Source organism: Drosophila innubila, assembly GCF_004354385.1.
Source record: "Drosophila innubila isolate TH190305 chromosome 2R unlocalized genomic scaffold, UK_Dinn_1.0 1_C_2R, whole genome shotgun sequence".
In the NCBI taxonomy this organism is placed as follows: Eukaryota; Metazoa; Arthropoda; class Insecta; order Diptera; family Drosophilidae; genus Drosophila; species Drosophila innubila.
Window position 1 is genome coordinate 12,682,983 of NW_022995374.1, and position 21,901 is coordinate 12,704,883.

The window sequence follows — 21,901 nt, forward strand, 5'->3', positions numbered from 1 at the left end:
TAGCAACACAGTTATTTCGATTTTATATTATTTTCTCTTACATATAAATGCTTCAGTTAGTTTAAGTATCTCTAAGACATATTTCTATAAATTTTTTATGCATAAAATGGTAATTAGGTGTGGAAATTGGGATAGTGATCAATTATAGAGCTAATTAAACACCTATTCCCCATACATTCATCTTAAGCTACAGTCATTATCCTCAAAATATTCCTGCATATTTCATTAAGTAACGTACTTTGCGGTATTGCATGAAAATTCAGTAAATTGAGCAACTACAGAGGGAATTCCTGATGTGACACGTCTGAAACTGACAGAGATATTTTCATTTTTAGTGGGGATAATTTGTATAATTTTCGTCATTATATATACCTACATTTTGCAAAACCTTGAGGCTGCAATTAAGCACTGTGGTCTGAAGAGAACAAACAAAGTTTACAGTGAGATTTCGTCTTGTTTGGGGAAAGTTGAAGAAAAGAAGAGCAAAGGGAAACACAGAGAAAAGCCGCAAAAACCATCTCGTCACAGACTTTGCTACATTTTCCAGCTGAATTTCGTTTCTCATTAAAGTTGGCGGTGAGCCGCGACTTTGTTGTGCCTTTCAATTAATTTGCCGTGTAAAAGGAAGTTGGAGAGGGGTGGGAGAAGGGGGATTGTAGGGGGTAGGGGGTGGTGTATGCCAACAGGTGCGTATTACATTTGCATAGATTACACAAGGAAGATTTGGATATCTGGCAGATTGTCTGGCTCAAAAGCAAAAGTTGCAAAAGTCGCTTAATTAAAAAGTTTATAAAATTTACATAAATTTAATTTGCGCAAATGAATTTGCTTGAAATTAAAAGCCGTCAACAACTTGAGAGCAGTACGAAGATGTAGAGAATAAGAGCAAACAATTAACCAGTTAATTGCAGCAAACCAAGAAATAAAAATGGTCAAAGAGCAGGCCAACACTTTGGTAAAGGCCACATCCTTTATTGGCCTAAATGTGCCCTTTATATCTGCCAAATATTGATCGCATTTTCATGTCAAAAGCGGATAACGGAAATAGCCAAAGAGGAAATCAACTGAAAAACTGAAGTGAAAAACAAACAGAGAAAACTGGAGACAGGACGAGTCTGCCATGTGGGTCAAGTAAATCAATTGACAGCTTTTCGCATTTTCCGAGCCACACAATAAGGCCAAAAGGGTCTGTCGTCTGGGCCATCACCTGGCTGGCCTATAAATAAATCATAGCTGGTGATAACAAAAACAAACCGAGCAATAACAAACACTTTGATAAGACATGCGACAGGCGTTCTCACACGAGTGCTTTTCTACAGTTTGTCAAATAATTGTTTTGACAAAAAAAACAGACACACATTACTAATAAAAAAGAATATTTTTTTCAGAGTTTTCTCATTAATATACAAAATTATAATATTATTATAAAATTAAAATATTTTATTGGGTAGAATTTGCGTGAATTATTCGGTTTGAAGTTTAGATTTATTGTCGATTTTGACAATATATCAACGATCTTATTTACTCATTCATTTTGTTAAAATTTTATTTGGTTCGTAGAAAAAGGTAAAAATATAAATTATCTGGCATGTTTGAAAAAATTTATATTACCCAAATTTTGTATACAAGATTTGATAAACTCATTTACAACTTGAATAAAACAATACAAAATACAATATAATCTGATGTATTTTATTGTAAAAAATACAACAATAATAAATAGTTTTGTTGAAATTTAAAATAAATTTAAGGCAGCTGAATTTAGAGACTTAAAATCTCTGACATTTTAAAAAGAAATCTTAGTAAAATCTCTAGGGATTAATAATTTCCCATGTGTATTTTTATATATTGTCAAAACATTTACATGACGCACTGTATATATAGAGAACTCGTTTGTTCCTGTTTAGACGACCTCACGACAGCATTTGACTTATTGTCAAGAGCCCGTGTTGGCCTGGTCAAGTGGACTCGCCGAAGACTCCGTTGTTTACATGTCACAAGCCACAAGCCACAATGTACTCCATTATAATACATTTTGACATATTGTTGCATGTTGCCAAGCGTTGCACGTGGCACAAACGTTTGCAGTGATTAATCAAGTTGACAACGTTTCTGCGTGTTGTTTCTTGACTGCATTTGGCAAATGAGTTTTGACCATTTAAATTACAATTTGTAGACCAACTCATGAAAGTTTTGTCAAACACTCAACTTCAATTTATGTGACAAGTCAAAAAGGATGTGAATTTATGTGGACACTCGCCAAATTGACGTTTAAGCTCATGAAACTAAAACAATTTATGGCATTAAACCCTTAGGCTTATAAGTGTTTAGAAATAGTTTTATAACTCATAAACAATTTAAGACACAATGCAGAAATTCGACATGCAGTTTGGTAGAAATCTGGCCTGTAAAACTAAAACTTGAATAGTTTTAAAATGTTTCAGTAATAAAATGTATTTAATAAAGAAAATTATAAATTAGTTGTATTCATTAGCTTTCAATTAGTGAAAAGATAAAACTTAATATTATTTTAAAATTAAATTACATTTTTTAGCATAGTGTAAAAATAAAATGTTAAATTAATGAACAGAGTGACTCGGGCTATAATTTGCATTTAGATTTCGGTCGGTGATAACAGAGCGTATGAGTAATTTGATTGCTAAATATATGGAAATGATTGGGCAAAGTACAACAGTTGACACATTTATAGCACACATATACAGTTGTCATTAATAGATATTATTAATAATAAAAAAAAAGAGGAAAAGCCATGAGCAATGGTTAATCCCAGCGACTAATAAAATGTCAAAGAATGCTAGCATATGTACTGAGTATATAAATAAATAAATATATTATACTATGTGAGCACAGGCCTGTCAGCATTTTGGCTCATAAAAGAGGCCAAAACAGCAGCAGCGCATATAATGGAAAAACACAAACACATACAAACACACAAACACACAGACTCACACATAAGCACAAACATACACAGTGACAATAACAGAGATGAGAAGACAAATGCCGAAGCAGCTGTAAAAGTTGCAGTCGACGCTGACAAAAGGCAACCACAGCCATAAAAACTAAAACAGCAACAGCAACAACAACAAGCGGCAAAGTCAGCGTCAGCGTCAGCAGTGGCAGCGGCAGCGGCAGCGACAGCGCTGCCAAAACAAACAGCAGACAAAGCAAAAAGGCAAACAGCGGCCGCCTAAAAAGAAGCTTTCTAGCTTTTAACAATGACGCCGCGCTGCATTCGGCAAAAGCTTAACAGTGTCGTCATCATAACATAAGTTCGAACTTCGAACATCGAACACAGCATAAAGCTCAAACATGTTGCGACTGCGACGCGCCAAATGAGACACAGCGTCAAACACTCAACGGCCGTCGAACGAAACGGACGCGAACACGGAAATTGGAACGTTAAACGGACATTGGCCCCACGCGCCGACAACGACCATTTTTTTGGTTCTCGAAAATAATTTGGAAAATATTTTCAAAATTTATTCAAAATACATATTCAATATGCAAAACGTATATACATTTAAATACTTAAATAACAGCGCAAGTTTCTTTTAGTATTTATTCGGTATTTTGTCGAGTGCAGTTCGAGTGGAAAATCAAAAGCGCGCAACGTGTTTTAAAATCACTAAAAATAGCAAGCAAAATAATATAATAAAATCAAATAAGAAGATTAAAAGTGCATATATATTTTTATATACAGTGAGCTAGTGTGTGTGTGTGTCTGTGTTAATACAAATTATCGACCAAATACATAAGGCCGCACATTTATAGCGCCCCGTCATCCGCCCGCGGCGACATTAACTTCATTTTTTGTTGCCGCTGCCTGCCTCCGGTTCTTTTGTTTTTGTTTTCGTTTTATTTCCTATGGATATTGACCAACAAAGGACGCCGTTCATTAATTGAGGCAACAGCTCGAGCCGCAAAACAACACAAAGGACCAAAATACAGGTAGGTTTAACAATAGTGAAATCTCTAAAAAAAAAAAAATAAAAGTATGTCTCCAAGTGGTTGATTTTGATGATTAGTATTATGCTTCTGTTTTCAAGTAAATTAATATTTTTTTAGTTTGTTTTTATTTTTTTTGTGTTTGTAATGCGATTTGTTGCCTTAACCTGACTTTTTTGATTTGTTTGCTTTTCAACGCTTTTCCTTATCCATTTTTCCGCCCAAATTCATTTGCTGATTTGGGATAATCAGGCCTTCGTCCTTTCACTCTCAATTCGACTCATAAAAAGGGAATAATACGAGTACAACCGATAAAAGAAAGAAAATCGCTCATACGCAGTGTTGGCTGGCGGCCCATTGGGAACTTTTCAGTATTCTGTACGGGACATTAAATATTCCAGGACATTGCCAGTCCCGAGTTTATTGCACTGTTCAAATGGCCCAGTTGCTGTCGTTTGCTTTACACACCCCCCGCCAAGTCGCCTCTCCCCTTTTGCATCCCTACCAAATGCCAAGAATAAATAAATACATTTCGCAATGATTATTTCAGCTGTAAAGCGTTTCACATTCCTTCGGGTGCCATAAACCACTTGACAGCAGCAAAGAAACTGCCTAAATTGCAATCAATTTTAATACAATTCTCAAAGACAAAAAGTCACACGCCGAGGCTAGTCAAACAACCAAAGACTGCCTGGTCTGTTCTGCCGGAAGCAATTTAAGGATAATTCCTTCAGGGCATTCAACCGTTTAAAGAGTCTTTGCCTTTTTTGGCTCAACGAGCTGATCTGACAACTTTATATACGAAATCTACATTTACGTGCAATTATTTGTTATACATTATGTTACTTTACAGTGGCAGATGTTACATATATGGTTTCTTCTGTTAAACTGTTATAATTTGGGTATGTCAACAGGTTGCAGGCTACATTATTTTCCTACCTTGCCTTACTACTACTACCAATGTTAATTTTCCGTCTGTTACTCTTTTGGTACATATTTTTTAGTTACATCTGAATACACATAAAAAATGTGATAGTGCCATTATCTCTATTTTTAAACTCTAATAATATTTTAAGAACTTAATCGATTGTCATGAGAATTGTTTCAAAATTAATTTTGCATGGAAATGTTTTTCATTTGTAACATTTTGTTATTTTTCCGACAATTTTCGATCTTTTTCATTAATACTAAATAGATTCTGCATATAATAGATTCTGCATATAATGCACTTTAATTTTTTTTGTATTCACGTCAATGTAAAATTTACACCTGTTATGGTTTGGTTGTCAGTTAGGTTAGAATTTAACATTCTGTTATGACCACTAACTTATCTTATTTATGGCATGTGGAATGTTAAGCTCTACAGACTGATCTTTCTCTTTCTCACTGTTAATGTAATTCGCATGGCTTAACAGCATCCTGTTATGTAAAATTTAACAGCAAAATTCGCAGCTTAAACTTTAACAGTCAAATGCAATTCAATTAAGAGTTAGCTTTTCTAGTTGTGTTGTTGATTGAATTCTAGCTTGCGACTTGCCACTTGCCACATGTTTTGCTGTTGTAACGCAAACAAAACCGCGGACAAGTGAACCCCCCTGCCCCGTGCCACCAATCCTCAGGCCTAATCAAAGTCAGTCAATCAAGCACTCCGATTTCCGCACGTTGACACCACAATTACAAAAACTCAATCAAAACAAAAACAACAGGACATATTTGATGAAGTAGATGAGAAAGAGTGGAATTAAAAAAATGTTGTGGTGCACTGCGTCATTTGGGATTGAATCGCTTTTGTTGCACTGCGGGCTCTGTGGCCGTTTGCCAATTAAACTAAAATGGCAATTGGCACGCGACTCGAACATGGCCAAAAAGCCACGCCCACACACACATACGCACATACACACATACACAGTGCAGTCTGAAGACAGGTGTGTGTGTGTGTTGTTGGAGTTGCAATGCTTTTTATGACAAATCAAATTTGGCCAAATAATTCCATTAGTTCTGGGCCACAAATAATTGTTGGCCATAATGAAATTGATATGCATTGCTTTTAGACGCTTCAGTGCCTACCAAAAATTGTAAATTCAATTAAAATCTCTAGGAGTAGCACAAAAAGCCGAGCAGCCAAGAGGTGGAAGGTTAGGGAGGTAGAAAGAACAGAAGGGGACTGTAGAAACCTGGACTGCACCTGCCCAATGCCCTTGGCCAACAGGCAACTGACAGGATGAGCAGGATATGGCAGCCTGCAAGGGGGTAAGGGAAATCCTGGGAGGTTTTTTGGTATCCATGTTCAGTTCGGTGGCCAAAATGCAGCGACCGCCTTCAAAGTGGTCTATGTTTTTGTTGTTGTTTTGTAGTTGTAGTTGACAGTGCTGTCAGTCCGAAAACACACATTCTCTTTCTCTTTCCCCCTCTCTCTCTCTCTCTATCTCCCTTTATATCCAGTTTCATGGGGATATTCCCGGGCGTGGTTACATATCGTGTATGACAAGCTCCATAGCTTCACTTTGAACTACACTTTGTAAGTGAGTGTGTGTGTGTGTGTGTTGTCTGTCTGTGAGTTGTGCTTGTGTGTGTGTGTGTGTGCTTCAAGTGGAAAACTCTTGAATAGCGAGAAACGTGACTCTGGAGGAGACTGACAACATTTCCGCTGCACAGCATCGAAACTAACAAAATATAGACCCAGCAAATTTTATTCTCATCATTGTAAAAGTCCACAACAAACATGCAAAATCGTTTCCATACACACACACACTCACACACACTCAGAGCACAGTTTCCTTTACAGCACCTCACAATAAATTTGTATAAAAAGTAAAAAAAATTGGAAGATATATTGTATTTATTCACGCAGCTCAACTTGTTGGCCATTTGCCATTTTCCTTCTTTTTTTACTCTGGAAATTCTGTGTTTTTTTTTCTCTCTTGTTTTTTCTAATGGACGCATCCATTGCTCCGGCATTTTCCATTAGTCCTATGACTGCTTTCTGGTCCTAACGTGGCTAAAAATGCATAATTGCCAGAGCTGTGCAAATTCCCACTTGGATTGATGTTTGATCATAAAAAATGGCGAAAGGAACTGTAAAAAAACTGGCAAACAACAAACTTATTTAATCGATAACCCATCTCAACACCAACGCGAAATTATCTAGAGTTTTCCCATAGCTGGAACGTGAGAAATTGTTAAACATGAGCGAATTCCTCATAAAAAAATTTCCGTTTATTCAGTTGAATTACTCTTTTATAAAATGAAACGAAGAATAACATGAAAAACAATAAAATGAAAGTAAATCAAAGAAAAATATTTAAAAATTAAAAGAAACGAGATACCGCTCCACTCAAAGTTTTACTACTTTTGTTCTTATAACAAATTGTGGTGTTATTCTCAGTAAAAAATTTAGTTGAGTATAGTGAGTATAGTGAGTTATAGTCAGTCTGTCCTCTATAAAAGCTATAGATAAAGTATGTAATTTAATTTACAAAGAAATTTAAGAATTTTAATCTTTATTTTTGTAAAAAATATTCGTTAAAATGTTCCTTATAATCCCAATAAATTTCATTAAGATCGTATAAGTTATTTATTTTTTTACTAAACGTGAATAAAAGTATTAATAAACTTTATCAATCATTTATAAAAATATATATAAAATATAAATACACTAAGATTATGTTAAATACAAATTTACAATTTCAAATTTTAATCCAAAAAGTTAACAGTATAATAGTTGGGGTCAAATAATTGAGATGCCAAGAAACACACAAGTTTTTCAAGAAAATATAAAAAATTTAAAACAAAATAGAAGCTTATTTTTTCATCAATGTAAGGTATCTGTGTAAAAGGTATATCGTAGTCGAGCATACTCGACTGGCGTGTTCTTACTTATTTTTACAAGGCAACATATATTCAGTTAAAAAAAAAAAAATTAAATTAGTTATTATTGTTTATCTTTCAGTGGTTATTTTAGGGCTAAATTCAGAATTTCCAGATTTAAACTAAATAAAACACTGACAGAAAAACTGTATAAGAAAATAATTCAAATATACGCAAAAGCAAATAATGTTGAGTGTGTACACAAAAGTGTGCCAAGTATGTGAAATCAAACACAGCGAAAGTCTCTCAACATATGCCCAAGAAAGAAGAACAGATAAACACACACACAGCACACACACAATGGCAGACTCTTGAGCACACACACACACACACACACACTAAGAGACAGACAATTAGGGTGCTGTAAGGGCGCAATGAAACAAACAATAAAGCCTAAGAAAATCGTTAAAAAATTTCCAATTTATTTTGTATTGAAGTTAATTATGGTATGCGAACATTAACACAGATTTTCACGAAGGACACGAGTACACGCGAGTCGGGGAAGGATGTCTACTTGGGGAAGTCGCTCAATCTTATTTTGTGCTGTCAGAAAACTAAATGAAGTGTACTTTTGTGTAAGCATCTGAGCCCAGCCAGCGGCATTTGCTCATTCAAATTGAAAATAAGACACGGAAAATGAAAACTCCTCGACAGATAAGTGTGTTCCTTAAGGCAGACACACAGATACACACACACACACACATGCAGACGGGAACACACCTGCCATGTGTCATAATCATTATAAAAGACGTTAAGTTTAAACTAAACAGACGGCAATTTGTGGCATGCCCCCGGTTGTTGTTGTTGTCGTTGTTGTTGTTGCCCTTTAGGTTGCTCTTGTTTTTTGTGCTTTGTCGATTTGTGCAGCGATTTGGAAAATCTTTGACAAAAATAAAATTTAGCTCGCCTGTCGCATCGATTTATTGAACAATTACCCAAGGAATAAGCTGCAAATTGAGTTATATAGCTCATATAACCAGTATACAGTTGAGCTTCCCTATAAACAATTTGCACTTTATTAGATACAAAATTCATTAAGTGAGAAAAGTACTTTATTTACTGAACAAATGCAATTGGTTAGAAAGTTGTTAAAAGGGGGAAGTTCTTTCTTTTATCCTATATGTAATTTTTATTTAATCGAAGAACCTTAAAATTTATTTATAAATCAAACAGAAGAAGAATAGATGTTGAAATGCTTGCTTTAATATTTGAGAAAATATTTCAGTATATTGAAAATAGTTTTAAGGAGATAATCTACAATAATAGAGGTATTTACTTTAAAATTATTTGATGCATATAAATTTACTAAAGATCGAATGGTCAAGATAAAATTATAAATAATAGTATTTGATTTATATATAATTGAATAATTCAAAGGAGAAATACACTAAACATATAAAGACTAACTATAGGAAAATTCAATTGTAAAAATAAAATCATAGAAATTTTCCACAAAATTCTTTAAGTTTCCAGTTCTAATCTTGTGGTATGTTTCGGGATTTAAGCATGATGTTATTATGTCACCTTCGTATCGCAGAATTCTTTATAGATTTAGCTAGACTAAATATACATGCCGCGTGCCAGTATCTCAGTTCAAATGGCTGTTTCAAAATATTTTGCTTTGCAATTAAAATTCTCACACGACTCAATGTTGTGCGTTGTCAAAGCGAAATGCATGGAAATTTATTTACGGCAACAAAATTTGTTTTGAGTTGGTCAAAAAAAAAAAAAGAAGAAAACAAATCAACAGCGCCAATTTAATGTTGATGACACAAAGCAGAAATAAAAACAAAAACAAACAAATTGGCGCACAAATAACTTGTTGGTCTGTCTATGCGGCGTATGAGTAATAAAATCGCTTTTCTTCGCACAGATGCTCTTAACAAACCGCTAACGAACGCCCTGAATGATAATGATAATGTTCATGAGGAATAGGGATGTTAATGCCTTAGGAAAAACAACAAAAACAATAACAATAAGAACAATGTCAACAGGCTGTGCAACAACAACAACAGCAACAACAAGTTGAGCTCGACAATAGGCGCAGTTTCTGAGCAGGTTGGGTAAAAAAGGTAAATGAACAATGCTCTGACCTTTCTAGCAATTCCATGTGTCGCCAACAGTTTGACTGTGTTTGTGAGACAGTCTTTGTGTCTTGCTTGTGCGCCGATTTCTCTCAGTGCATTGAAATTAATTTTATCGCCAGCTTGCAACAGGTGTGTGTGGCTTGTTTGAGTGTGTGTGTGTGTGTGTTTATGTGACCGTGGCCATGAAAACAAACAGGAAACAACAACGACAACGAAACGACAGCAGGAGTAGAAACATGTCTCAACTCAGCCATAAGAACATAGGACATAACATCAAAATCAACTTGACTCGTGCCAAGAACACACAACTGTTGCGTCCTGTAATACAGCAATAACAGGACATTTTATTCTAAAAATAATTTTGCCTGCTTGAAAGATATGTCTAAGTACGCTGAGTGTTTCTCAATTCACTTTAATATTAGCAATATATTTAGACAAATTTAATACATTTTTTAAAATTTATTTAACTATTCGCTCTCTAAATAATATAAATAAATAGTACACATTTAATTTAGCTGCACTTGTACGCTTTTAAAGTATTTTACTTACTTTATCTTAGAATTTTTACTTTCAAATCTAAGACTTACTGATGCTGATTAAGAATTAAAATTATTAATAAAATAACGATATATAAATCAAACTAAGAACTGAAAAAAACATACATGTACAGCTCTTTAAAATCTAGTTATTACATTTTAAATTAATTTACCAACTAAGTAATTAGTATCTCAATTTAAAGCAGGAGAACAGGTGAAACTTTGGTCTCCTGTTCTTCGAAATCTGTTGTCACATCATGCGATTGCAAAGACCACGCCATATCATACGACTTTTATCGGCTTTTGTCAGGTTTATCTCAGCAATGAAACAAAACAAAAAAAAAAAACAAAACTACCCCACGCACATTGTGAATATGTAAAGCTGATAACTTAAGTTGCCTGGAATCGGGCACAGCTGTCAATGTACAGTGAACAATTTTTGATATTCCCCTGCCAATATTTCGATAGGTGGTCTGATTAGCCAATATGTGGCCAAATATTTGAGTTGGCATCAAATTTATGTTAATAGCGCGCTTCATTTTGCTGCTGTTGTTGTCGATTTTGGCTTAGATAAAAGTCCCCAAAGTTTCATAATAATCGCAAAGCACATGTGGCCATATCTATTGGCCATAAAAGCACAATGCGTCCACATCAAAATAAAACGAAAGGCAAGGTTCCCTCTATCTCCATCTCTATTTCTATCTCCTTCTCCTGCTCTACTTAATATGTAGTGCTGTCCAGGCCAATCAAGTCGATTCAGCTTCTCTTTAGGCCCATTGTCCGGGCAATTAGAGAGACGCGCCTTCAATGTTGCCCCAGACTTGGCCCGGTCTTTGTTTGTGTTGTTAGCTAAGCCTGTGGCATGAATTCAATGCAAACAGAATGGCGACTTCATCTGCAGCAGTTTCGGGTTCGGGTTCAGTTTCATGCACGACTGAATGTCGCAGGATCCTCTTCCAATTGTGTCCCCTTTTTTTTTGTTTGCTTGCAATGCATCGCTGGATTTTCGGTTCGGGCAAATCAAGCGTAAAGTCACATTGACAATGCCTTTAAAATCCTTTCAGCTGCTTATCGCCCCAGCTCTAGTTAGGGAACATCTTTAAAGGGTTGCTCTATCTGTATTTTATATAACGCATACGCAGCGTGTTACCAGTAGAAACTTTTGCATTATTTACCTACTTTTAGCTTATACAGTTGCCCTTTGTGCTAGTGTGTGTGTGGGAGAATGTCCTTAGCATTGGCCAGGTTTACTGGAGTCCCCCTTGACAGTTGCCAGCCAACAAAAAAGTCAACGCAAATAAAGCGAGCTCTTAATTATTTACGTTGTAATCATTCAAAAAAGTAATTACTGCAACACTTTGTTGCAAAAGTGTGACAATGTGAATTAACAACTGCAAAATAAGTACAAATATAAAGTACTTGACTTTGAAATGTTTTTCAATTGCTCTTGGGTTGACCTAGCATGTGTAAAGGACATATAAAAAATTTATAGATACCTTTGATTATATAAAAACCTAAAAGTCTTTTTCTGTCTTTTAAAAATTTTTTATTAATTTTTCAATATTTATCCATCTACTTGTACATGTTTTATTTCCTATTACTCAGGCTGAAAATTAGAGTACAGGTATTTATTGTTGTTCCCAGTTTAGTAATCAATATTTTTCAAAGCTATAACTATTTACACAAAAAAGAAATATATTTATATAGTTGGCAAATTATTTTATACTTCAAAGAATATATACAAATATATGCAAAGAAAAATGCAGCCAAAAAATTAAATATACAGTAAGCACTTCATGGCTTTCTGTTTTGGCCTAGACAACTTGAGATATGGCGACATCTTGCAGTAGACAGACAGACTCCAAATTGCACTTAGAAGTGGAGCCAAGAGCTGACAGCTGAATTCAATGTGAATTGTGGGGGTCCAAACGACTTTGAAGCGTAATTCGATTATGCAAAACTTGTGGGCAGAGAACCGAACTGATCACAATAGTAGATGAGGGGAGGAGGAGAAGACAGGAGGGAACAGCTAATGATGCATGTCTAAGTAGTGCGAGCCTAAATAGATTACAAATATATATGTTTTGATTGGGTGTTCTCATGAACATCTTCATCATCATTATCATTATCATCATCATCATTGTCCTGGCAGCAGTTGTGACACCTCCTGCCTGCGGGGTCCTGACAAATTCAATTTGGTAGCGTCTTAGAGCAGTGCCAGGTCTACACTGAAAAAAATGGCTCTTACATTAAAAATATTCGTGTTAAAAATTTTATTTTTTTAATAAAACATCTTTAAATTATTAAAAAATTAACAGAAATATAAATTTAGTGGTCCTACAAACAACATGTTTTTTCTATTTAGAAGAATTTCCAACTCTCTAACTACTTCATAGACAAAAATTCCTAGTTGTAAGGAAAAACTCTTAATCTTTGTCCCATTTTTTCCAGTGTAGAGATAGATGAATTTAAGATGGCTAGAAAAATGGATTTCGTTTTCATTTTAGTTGGTTGCCTGCTTGAGTCTCTTTGGCAATTAGTGTCAATTAAACTGCAGGACATTTCAGCCAAGTTGTTAGTTCCGCTCTGGGGAAAAGTTGCCACATCAGCTACGCCACTTGAGGCATTCCAGATCGACACCCTCGCCTCGTTGAAAGCAATCTCTTTTATTTACATCAACACAACAAATTTATTGTGAAATGTTTAGATACGAGTAAACGAGAGAGTTCCGAAGATGATGCAAGAGAAATAGCACAAAAGAAAGCAAAAACGTATCCAAAGCGAAAATGTATTTATAGATTGTATAAAAACTACGCCGTGATTAAACAACGGACACACGGACACTTAAGCACTCGCAGCCCACAATCAACCCAGGCACATGGCACATGGAAACATACACGTTCCGACACATGAGATGCCTCTGATATATGGGCCAGAGTGGCCTCTCTATGAGTATGAGTATGAGTATGAGTTGAGAAATTGTTTAGACTACGCGAACAGTGGCAAGAATGACTGAGTATTGCGAAATCCATAGAGTTACCCAATCGATTTCCAGATATGGATGCAGGGGATTTAAAGAAATCGTTTAAAATAAAGAGAAAAAGAACATTGTGAACTTTCTATTAATAAATCTAAAAAGTTACTCCACCAATTTCTAGAAAGGGATTGAGAAAATTTTGTGAAATATGTTAGATTAAAAAAAGGAAAAATTTAGTTATTTTAAACAAAATATAAAATAATTGTTCAGAGTTGAAAACTCACTGGAATTTGAGTAAATATTCATTCCTAGAAAGAATTACGAAATCGATAAAGGGTTTTTATCAATATCAAAGACATAAAGCATTAAGTAGAGATTAAAAAAAAATTATGAATTTGGGAAAGAAAATTGTAAGAAACTTTCATTGCTAAGAAGTAGTTTTAAAAATCAAAAGCGTTTTAGTAATCTAAAATATATCTGAAGAGCAGATAACTTAACTGATTTTATGCTGTTCAATTATTATCAAGAAAAAAACCAATTAAGAGACATAAAATATGTCCTAAAATACAAATTATAATGTTATACTCTTAGGTATTACACATATTTTATTCTGTTTTATGATCTATAATTTCTTTTTCATATTTATGCAATTTTAGATCATAATTTATTGATTAGCCATTTCTTTTATAGTATACAATGATGGCTCATTTGAGCTACCCCGCTTCGCTTCCCCCACACTGCATTCCTCCTTTGGGTGTGTGATTTTCAACGCCATTTTATGGACGGCGCTCGTTGTTCGGTCTTTTCGTTTGTTCGGACGGTGACCCAGTTTTTGTGGAAACGCGTGAAAAGGCGAAACAGGTTATAAATAAAATGTAAGAGGCGGAAGGGAGATGAAAGTGAAAAATGAAATAAAATAAAATGAACACAAGAAACGACACACGAGAGTTGAAAGTGAAATGAGAAATCACACAGCAAATTATGTTGCATGTACATAGTTATACAATTTAGTTTTATCTCTGGCAAATTTGCTTAAAATACCCTGTAAGCGTTCACCAAAAGGGGTACACTGAAAGGGGTACATTATCTACATATACTGTAAATTTCGAATATAATTTTAAACAATGACAGGGTATCTTTTAGCCTAGCATGCACATTTTTGTATTTAGTTTTAGCGTTAAGATCTTTTGCGTTGCTTTATTTATAAATATAAAACATGACCACACATAATAGTTGCAAGTATTTGAAAAATGTTACATTTTTCTTGATTTGAATCACATTTTTAAGTATTTATTGCATTCGTTTGCTGGCTTTTTGTTTATTTGCAGACGCACCACAAACTCAGATTATGCACCCGAAAGTGCAGCCACAGTTAGAGCAGCACCAGCAACAACAGCACCACACAAATTGCTTTTGCAGTTAACTGAAAAATCAAATCAAACTCAACGCACCACAAACTAAACCACATTCAGTCGAGTCACAGACGAACCACACGGCAAAATGGTCGACGATGTATCGCCAATGCATCATCGCATGCAGAAGAAGACGAGAAGTGCCTCGATCTGTGCCACTGGCGCCAGCATCGAGACCGTTATCCACAACATGCCCTCGGGCAGTGCCACCCCCGAGGGGGGAACCCCCGGCTACAGACGTCGCCGTCCCGCAACGCGCTCCCAAAGCGCACGCATCACATCGGGCGCCAGATCGGTGAGTTGTCCAATTTGCTCGTAGTTGAGTAATTAACTAGTTAGTCAGTCAGTCAGTTAGCTTGTCACTTGGTTGCTAAGTTACTTAATTATTTAGTTAGTTATCTAATTAATTGATTGCTGCCTTATATTTACATTCATTTGCAACATTACTGAGCACATTTAGTAGCTGCTGCTTTTATAGTCTACACCAAGAATCACGAATTTCAATCTAAAATGTATAGAAAATATATTTATATTACTAGTAATTATTTTCTTAAATTCGCGCTTATTTGTTTTATAGATTTTCTTGATATGAATTCGTAATTGAAATTAGAAACTGCAGTGAGAGATATTCAAATTTTATACAAACTATAAATCAATAATTGTAGATTGATACAATTTTGTAAAGAAAATGTTCACTTTCATAATTTACATACAGTTTTGTTCAATCTTTAACTCAGTTTGACATAACATCACCGATTTCAAACGGAATTTCATATTAACTTGGTTTATATGAAAATTTTAAATCTCAAGTTTTCACTTAAAATCAACTCTTTTTATCGTAATTTTATATCGAAATAAAAAATTGCCACAAATAAGTATCGATGTATCGGAAAATAGTAGATCGGGTTGCAAACATCGAGTTTTCTTAACAAATTTTTTTTTTAATTTAAAAAAGCAGTTGTAATTTAAAAATACACGCATACTTTTATTAAAAATCTTATTCTTCTTGTATCGTTTTTATGCCTTATTCAAACTATGACAATTTTGTAGGTTATTTATTACGGTCGTTCATGAAAAATTGAAAGACCAAATTCAATTCTACAAATTACTTACGATGAACAAACCCCAGTGCTGACTTTTTTTTAAATCGATTTAATCAACTCGATAGATCGTCAAAAAATTATCGAGTTGAAATGCTCGATAATCGCTTCCGCGAAAAACGAGTTGTCGATATTTCGATATATTTCTACATCACTAGTAATCAGTATAAAACAACACTTTAATCTTAATTTTGAGACCTTTTATTTTCTTGTAAATAATCATGCTAGTTCCAAAGTCTGACCAACTTCAAACTGTCATAACTGAACCGATTTTCAAACCAAACCATTGCTGACCATGGCTTGACCATGGTTTTCAAAATTCATTTTGCATTCAAATATAAATATATAAACTTTATTAAAAAAAAGAACTTTATATATTTAATAAACATTTGCGCATTGACTTGAATTGTAATTTGATATACTCGTAGTATCATTTAAGTAACTCCTTAAGTTGTGAAAGCTCTTCAGCTAGAAGCGAGAGAATGAAGTGAAAATTTGGGAAACTTGGCAACTTGGCAACAACTGAGCAAATCCGTTCGTGCAACATGCCTGCTATTGCAAGTATCAAGAACTCGTACACAAATCAGATTTAGATTTAAATCACTTGCGACTCGTTGGCCTTTGCCACGTGCAACAAGCTGCAGAAGCACTTTGCGTGCATGTCGCTTATAAGTAGATGGTAAGTGGCAAGCTCATTGTTGCATTTAAATTTACATGCAAATTTGTTGGCCATGTTTATTTGAGAATGAAATCACGTGTATTTGGGCAGTTAATATGCAGTTTGTAATTTGAATGGCAACTGAGATTTATGACTGAACCAAGCGAATGAAAGCTGCAACACGTTGTGGCACATACGGAGTATGTTATATATCGTGATGCGACATGCCATGTGAACGAGGTTGAATATTGAATGTAGATGAGGAAAATCCACGAGGTGCTTGATAACCATCTGGCATCAGGGATGGACTCAAGGCATAGATCATTTGCTCGACCAGATCCCGTTCATGCCCCATGTTGATTGCCCCATTCGACTGACGCAGCAACGCCAGCCGCATGCTCAGCTGATGCATACGGAGCTCATGCTCCAAGTTGAGTACAGTGCTATCATCCCTGGATGAAGCCTCTTGGACATCTTCATTATCATGTGTCGCTGACATCTTGGCCAGACGTAGAGCACATCGTTTCTGCTTGGCCCGATGCATGAGATCGTCGGCATCTTTGGGTTTGAATGAGGAGTGCTTTGGCATCTCCGGACACGGCTGCGATGGACGCAGGCATTGACAGTAGCCGAGATTATGCGTCAGATAGTCCTCAAACTCCTCGCAAGGTGCAAGTATCTTTTGATAGTTCTCGACGGCTGCCAAGTCCGAGGGATCCAGGTGCCGTGATCCACAATCCAACTTCAAATAACTGCAATGGAAATAACTAAACAATTCCTCAGCCAAATCAATGAAAAATTTGATGGGCTTGTGGAAAGTATCCCCCAAAATGAAAGTACTATTCTCACTCAAATCCAATTTGCCAGACTCCCGACGAAATGCCAATAGATTCCGACGTAATGAGGTCAGGTCACGACTCAGTGCGGAATTTGAACTGAGTATGATCTGATAATGCACTTGATACTTGTTAACTATCGCTTCAATATCGGCAGAGGGATATTTTGGAGCTGCGCAATTCATATCGACCTGCATGCTGTAATCCTTGGACAGTTTCCACAGCTTTTCCGCCGCCATGCGCTGCAGACTCTGCTCGCTGAGCCATTTCTTAAAGTATACACGGAATGCATCATCCAATAGCAGCAGCTCCTTCAACACACTGCCCTCGGAACCATCATGCTCTCCTTGCACCACCTTTATGCACCTATTGATAGATCTCTTACCAATGGGAACAATCGACAGGTTGCTGTCTTGCAAAAAATGCGTGGTTAAACGTGCCTTCTTAAAAGACATCGTAAAGATCTCTTTTAAACCAAATTATTGTTCCCTTTAGTCTGCCTCTTTTTGTGTTCGTGTCTCAGTCTGTGTATTTTAGTTTATTACTCAATAGTTTTCACAATTGAACGCTTATTTGAGGTCTACTAGATCATTGGGAAAATATCTAAAAATGCACATATAACTTATATTTGAGAATGAATTATATTATATTATATTATTATTATATGCTATAAGTACTTATTAAGTACTACTTAATTCCTAAGTACTATGTTAAATCCATTTAATATTTTTATAAGTTAACATAGAATAAATTTAAAGATGCTTAAATTACAGATAAAATTGAGCTAATTTGTTTTGTTGAAAATGCATTTATTTATAAAAATGTCTTTTCACTTTTATTTATGGCATCTTGCAAAACAATTAATTGCTCGAAATAAAATCTACAAATTGTTACAATCTAAAAAGATATATCCGGCCACAATGTTTCTTCTACATAACTTAATAAATATTCTCCAATTTGTTGGAAAAAATCTGTTGTCAAAGAACGAAAAAAAAAACATTTTATGTTTAAAAAATGTCTCATATTTATTTAAAAAATTAAGAATTTATTTATATAAGCATATGATAAAACAATAAAAAATATGTAGAAGCATCAGTTCTAACATTTTCGAACATCTCCCGACAAGTATACATGAAATATGCATAGGAAGTTCAGCTGGGAAACTGTCTGCTCTTTCAGATTTGCTATCATCTTATTTGAGCATGTTTATCGATTGTCACACAAGCGGCAGCAACAACAGTTGACGCCGTTGATGTTGCAACAAGAGAGAGAGAGAGGGAGAGGGAGAGGAAAGTGAAACCCGAGGGGGTAGATATGGCTAACAGGCAACAGGACAACAGTTTTGACAGTTGCCAGCCAGAAGGCATTGAATTACGCGTCACAATAAAAGTGATACAACAAAGAAGCAACAACAACAACAACATCAACAATGGCAGCATCGACAATCTAAAACGTGCCACATGCCACGCGACATTTAAGATCTTTTTGCATGTTGTCAATGTTGCGTGTTTAAGAAAGTCTCCTTTAGTCTGGACGAATTTTGAGAGTGTGAATTGAATTATGTTCTGGCCAAATTCAATTTCTGATGCGACAAAAGGGAACGTCTTATATGTGTCAAAGGTCGTACTATGCTGCGTATGAGTAACGCCAGAGTTGGAGTCTCTTTGTTTGCTACAAATGTGGCATCAACGCGTCGAGTCAATGTGCAACCGTTTCGCAGCTAGAAATACTGCACAATTTACGAGTTTTAGGGGAGAAAAGTTTCAGAAGCTCAACAACAACAACAACAACAACAATACACTTTCCACATATGCCACATTAGGGCGGTATCGTGTCGTGTATTTAGGGCGTGGCCATCAACATCACACCACAGCTGGCAATGGAATGAAATGAGTTTTCTTTACTTGCGCAAAAAGAAGAGAGAAAAAACTTGAAAACTCTGTCGATTTTATAATAAGTTCTAAATAAATGCGGCACTTTTACAGCTGCACGAAGCAAAGTTTAATGAGAATGTGGCAGAGACTTCAGGCTAAACAAAGGCACAACTAGAAAAGCGACAGATAGAGATAGACAGACAGAGAGAGAGAGAGAGAGAGTGAAGTGACAGAGAAAGGGAAATGTATTTTCAAGTTAAAACACAACGCATTCACGCTCAGACAATCAGGTTGATCAGAAGTACAAATTCACAATGCAAACTGCTGTGCTTAACAAGTGGAAAGCTCATTTAAGAAACAGAAAGAAGCAACGAAGGAACAAAGAAGCAACAAGAACAACAACACAGACATGTTTATCATGAAAATACAAAAAAGAAAATGTTAAAAGCACATGCATTTTTAAAACCAAGTTTACTTAGAAGCTGATAGCTTAAAGGTTAAGTCGACACTATTTTTAACTCCCTAACTTAAATTAACTCTATTAGCTTTTATATTAAAGCTGAAAGACTTAATCATGAAATTTGCAGATTTACATTTTTTTTAACTTCAATAAATATGTTAATTTGCAATTGTATTAAAATGATTGAATAAAATGATAAATTGCTTAAAAATCTGTGCCGTTCTGATAAGCTATGTATGTTTAAAGTTCGGTAAGATTTTTGACTTGGAAGCTGGCAAATTTTCAAACAAGTTTTTGTACATTTGGCTAAAAATCTTTAAAAAAAATTAAACGTTTCAAGATTACAAATTTTATATGCACTTGCTGTCCGTTTTAAAGATCCAGATTACATTTAACTATTGTATGTATATATAATAGGTCTATTACCTGATTCAATTCAGCTATAAGTTACCAATTAGCAACACGACACTTTTGATATTTCTCTATCCAATTGTATTATTGTAGAATAAAGATTTTTAGCAATTTTCTATGTTTAGAAATTTTAATAGTTTTGCAAATTAATTTATGGTAGTGGCAAATGTGCAAAAAATGTGCTTGCAAAGTTATTTTTAGTTGTTGCCACTTGCCAAAAAGAATGCCCCAAAATGGCAATAAATAAACAGCTTGACGCCCAAAGAATGTGAATACCCCAGAGACTAATTGGGAATTAAGCAGACACAAATTGCAGACAAGAAATAGCGACAAGTCGAAGGAGACAGACAGAGGATCAAAAGCACAAAAGCCGGATGTAATTAATTTTGTGGCAGGACAAGTCCACAAGTCCACAAGTCTAGCTGAAGACACGCTGCATCCGACAATGACAAGCTAAAAAGAAAAAACTGAAGACCCAATGTACATATTTATATAGAAATATATGTGTGGTCGTATAAAAATAGTTATACGAATTCATGCAACAATATTTGATTAAGCCAGAAAGCCGAACACAGCCACAAACAACAGCAGCAATTACTGGTCACGCGAACAGAACTGAGTTGGCTTCGAGGTGGCTTGGCCTGGTCATAAAATGGCGCAAGGCATTGGCCACTACGACTAAATAAACTGAGAGAACTTGGCTAATGGCCGACTCGCTTTTATGGCCTGGCCCAAATCCGCCGCCACTTGACAGCTGATGCCGGCACGTAAAGAACACTTCCGGCCAACAGAATATATACACTGGTATAAGCCACCATAAAATGTGGGACGTTGGGCGTGGCAATATCGAGTGTGAAACAGTCGGAAGCTGCTAACAAAGTTGAAGGCACTGCACATATTCACCTGTCGCAAAAAGTTTTAACAACGCCAAACTGACTGCATTAGAAGACAGTGCAGACAGGTGTGAGAACAGTTGGGAAACAGCTGAAAGAAGAGCTGCGAGATGTGCGAGAAGTGCGAGAAGTGGTTGTGGAATGGGTTTTTTTCTACACAACACGCATCCGTTGCCTGGGCAAGGATGCAAGGGATTTAGTTGGCCAAAGGACAATGTGCAACAAACAAACGCAACGCTGATTGCCATTTGAGTGGCAGGCAACCCAACATTCAACCATCGTTCAGCATTGAATAAGTGGTGCTCGATTAAACCTTGACATTTTTCCAGTCAACTGAACTAACTCAAGTTTGTTCTAGAAGTAAATGCAAATATCGACACGCCGAAGATTTAATGCGCTTACAGAAAGCTGCAGATTTTTTAAAAACTATGCCTATATTGTTAAAAAAAAATCTTTATGATAATTATTTTGAAAACAAAAATTGTTTATTTATAAACTAAAAATAATATGCTGATTTTCACAAGAAAAAAATAAAATAACAATTAGTTTTCCATTTTTTTAATATTTTATTTATACAAAAATCTAAAAGTAATATTGACTTTAAAAATTTAAGATTTACTTTAATTTTGAATTTTTATAATACAAACTAAAATTGAATTTATTCATAACTTTTTTTGTATTAAAATAGAAATTTAAAATTAATTTTAATTATTAAAATAACTTTTATTTGCGATACCTGCTTACTTAATAAAATGGAACTATATTTTCCAGATGAAATTATAATACCTTTCGAAAAATTATAAAAATACTCTTTCTCTCAAACA

At 35.2% G+C, this 21,901-nt stretch overlaps 2 protein-coding genes across 3 annotated transcripts in view; one reads left to right on the forward strand and one right to left on the reverse strand.

Moving 5' to 3' along the window:
* The first annotated feature begins 3,374 nt into the window (after positions 1–3,374).
* LOC117785776 (GTP-binding protein RAD) overlaps positions 3,375–21,901 on the forward strand; it is a 29,766-nt gene continuing 11,239 nt past the window's right edge. For both annotated transcript variants that reach the window (XM_034624003.1, XM_034624004.1), the window contains exons 1-2: positions 3,375–3,969; positions 14,762–15,140. In XM_034624003.1, coding sequence (XP_034479894.1) covers positions 14,934–15,140 — 207 coding nt within the window. In that variant the 5' untranslated portion in view covers positions 3,375–3,969; positions 14,762–14,933. The remainder of the gene's footprint in view (positions 3,970–14,761; positions 15,141–21,901) is intronic.
* On the reverse strand, positions 16,637–17,995 carry LOC117785778. Its single transcript, XM_034624006.1, has one exon. It carries the CDS (start codon positions 17,892–17,894, stop codon positions 16,809–16,811), a length of 1,086 nt encoding a protein of 361 aa, XP_034479897.1. The 5' UTR covers positions 17,895–17,995; the 3' UTR covers positions 16,637–16,808.

Excerpts from the sequence above, each read along its gene's own strand:
- LOC117785778 (XM_034624006.1), bottom strand. The coding sequence starts at position 17,894 with ATGTCTTTTAAGAAGGCACGTTTAACCACGCATTTTTTGCAAGACAGC.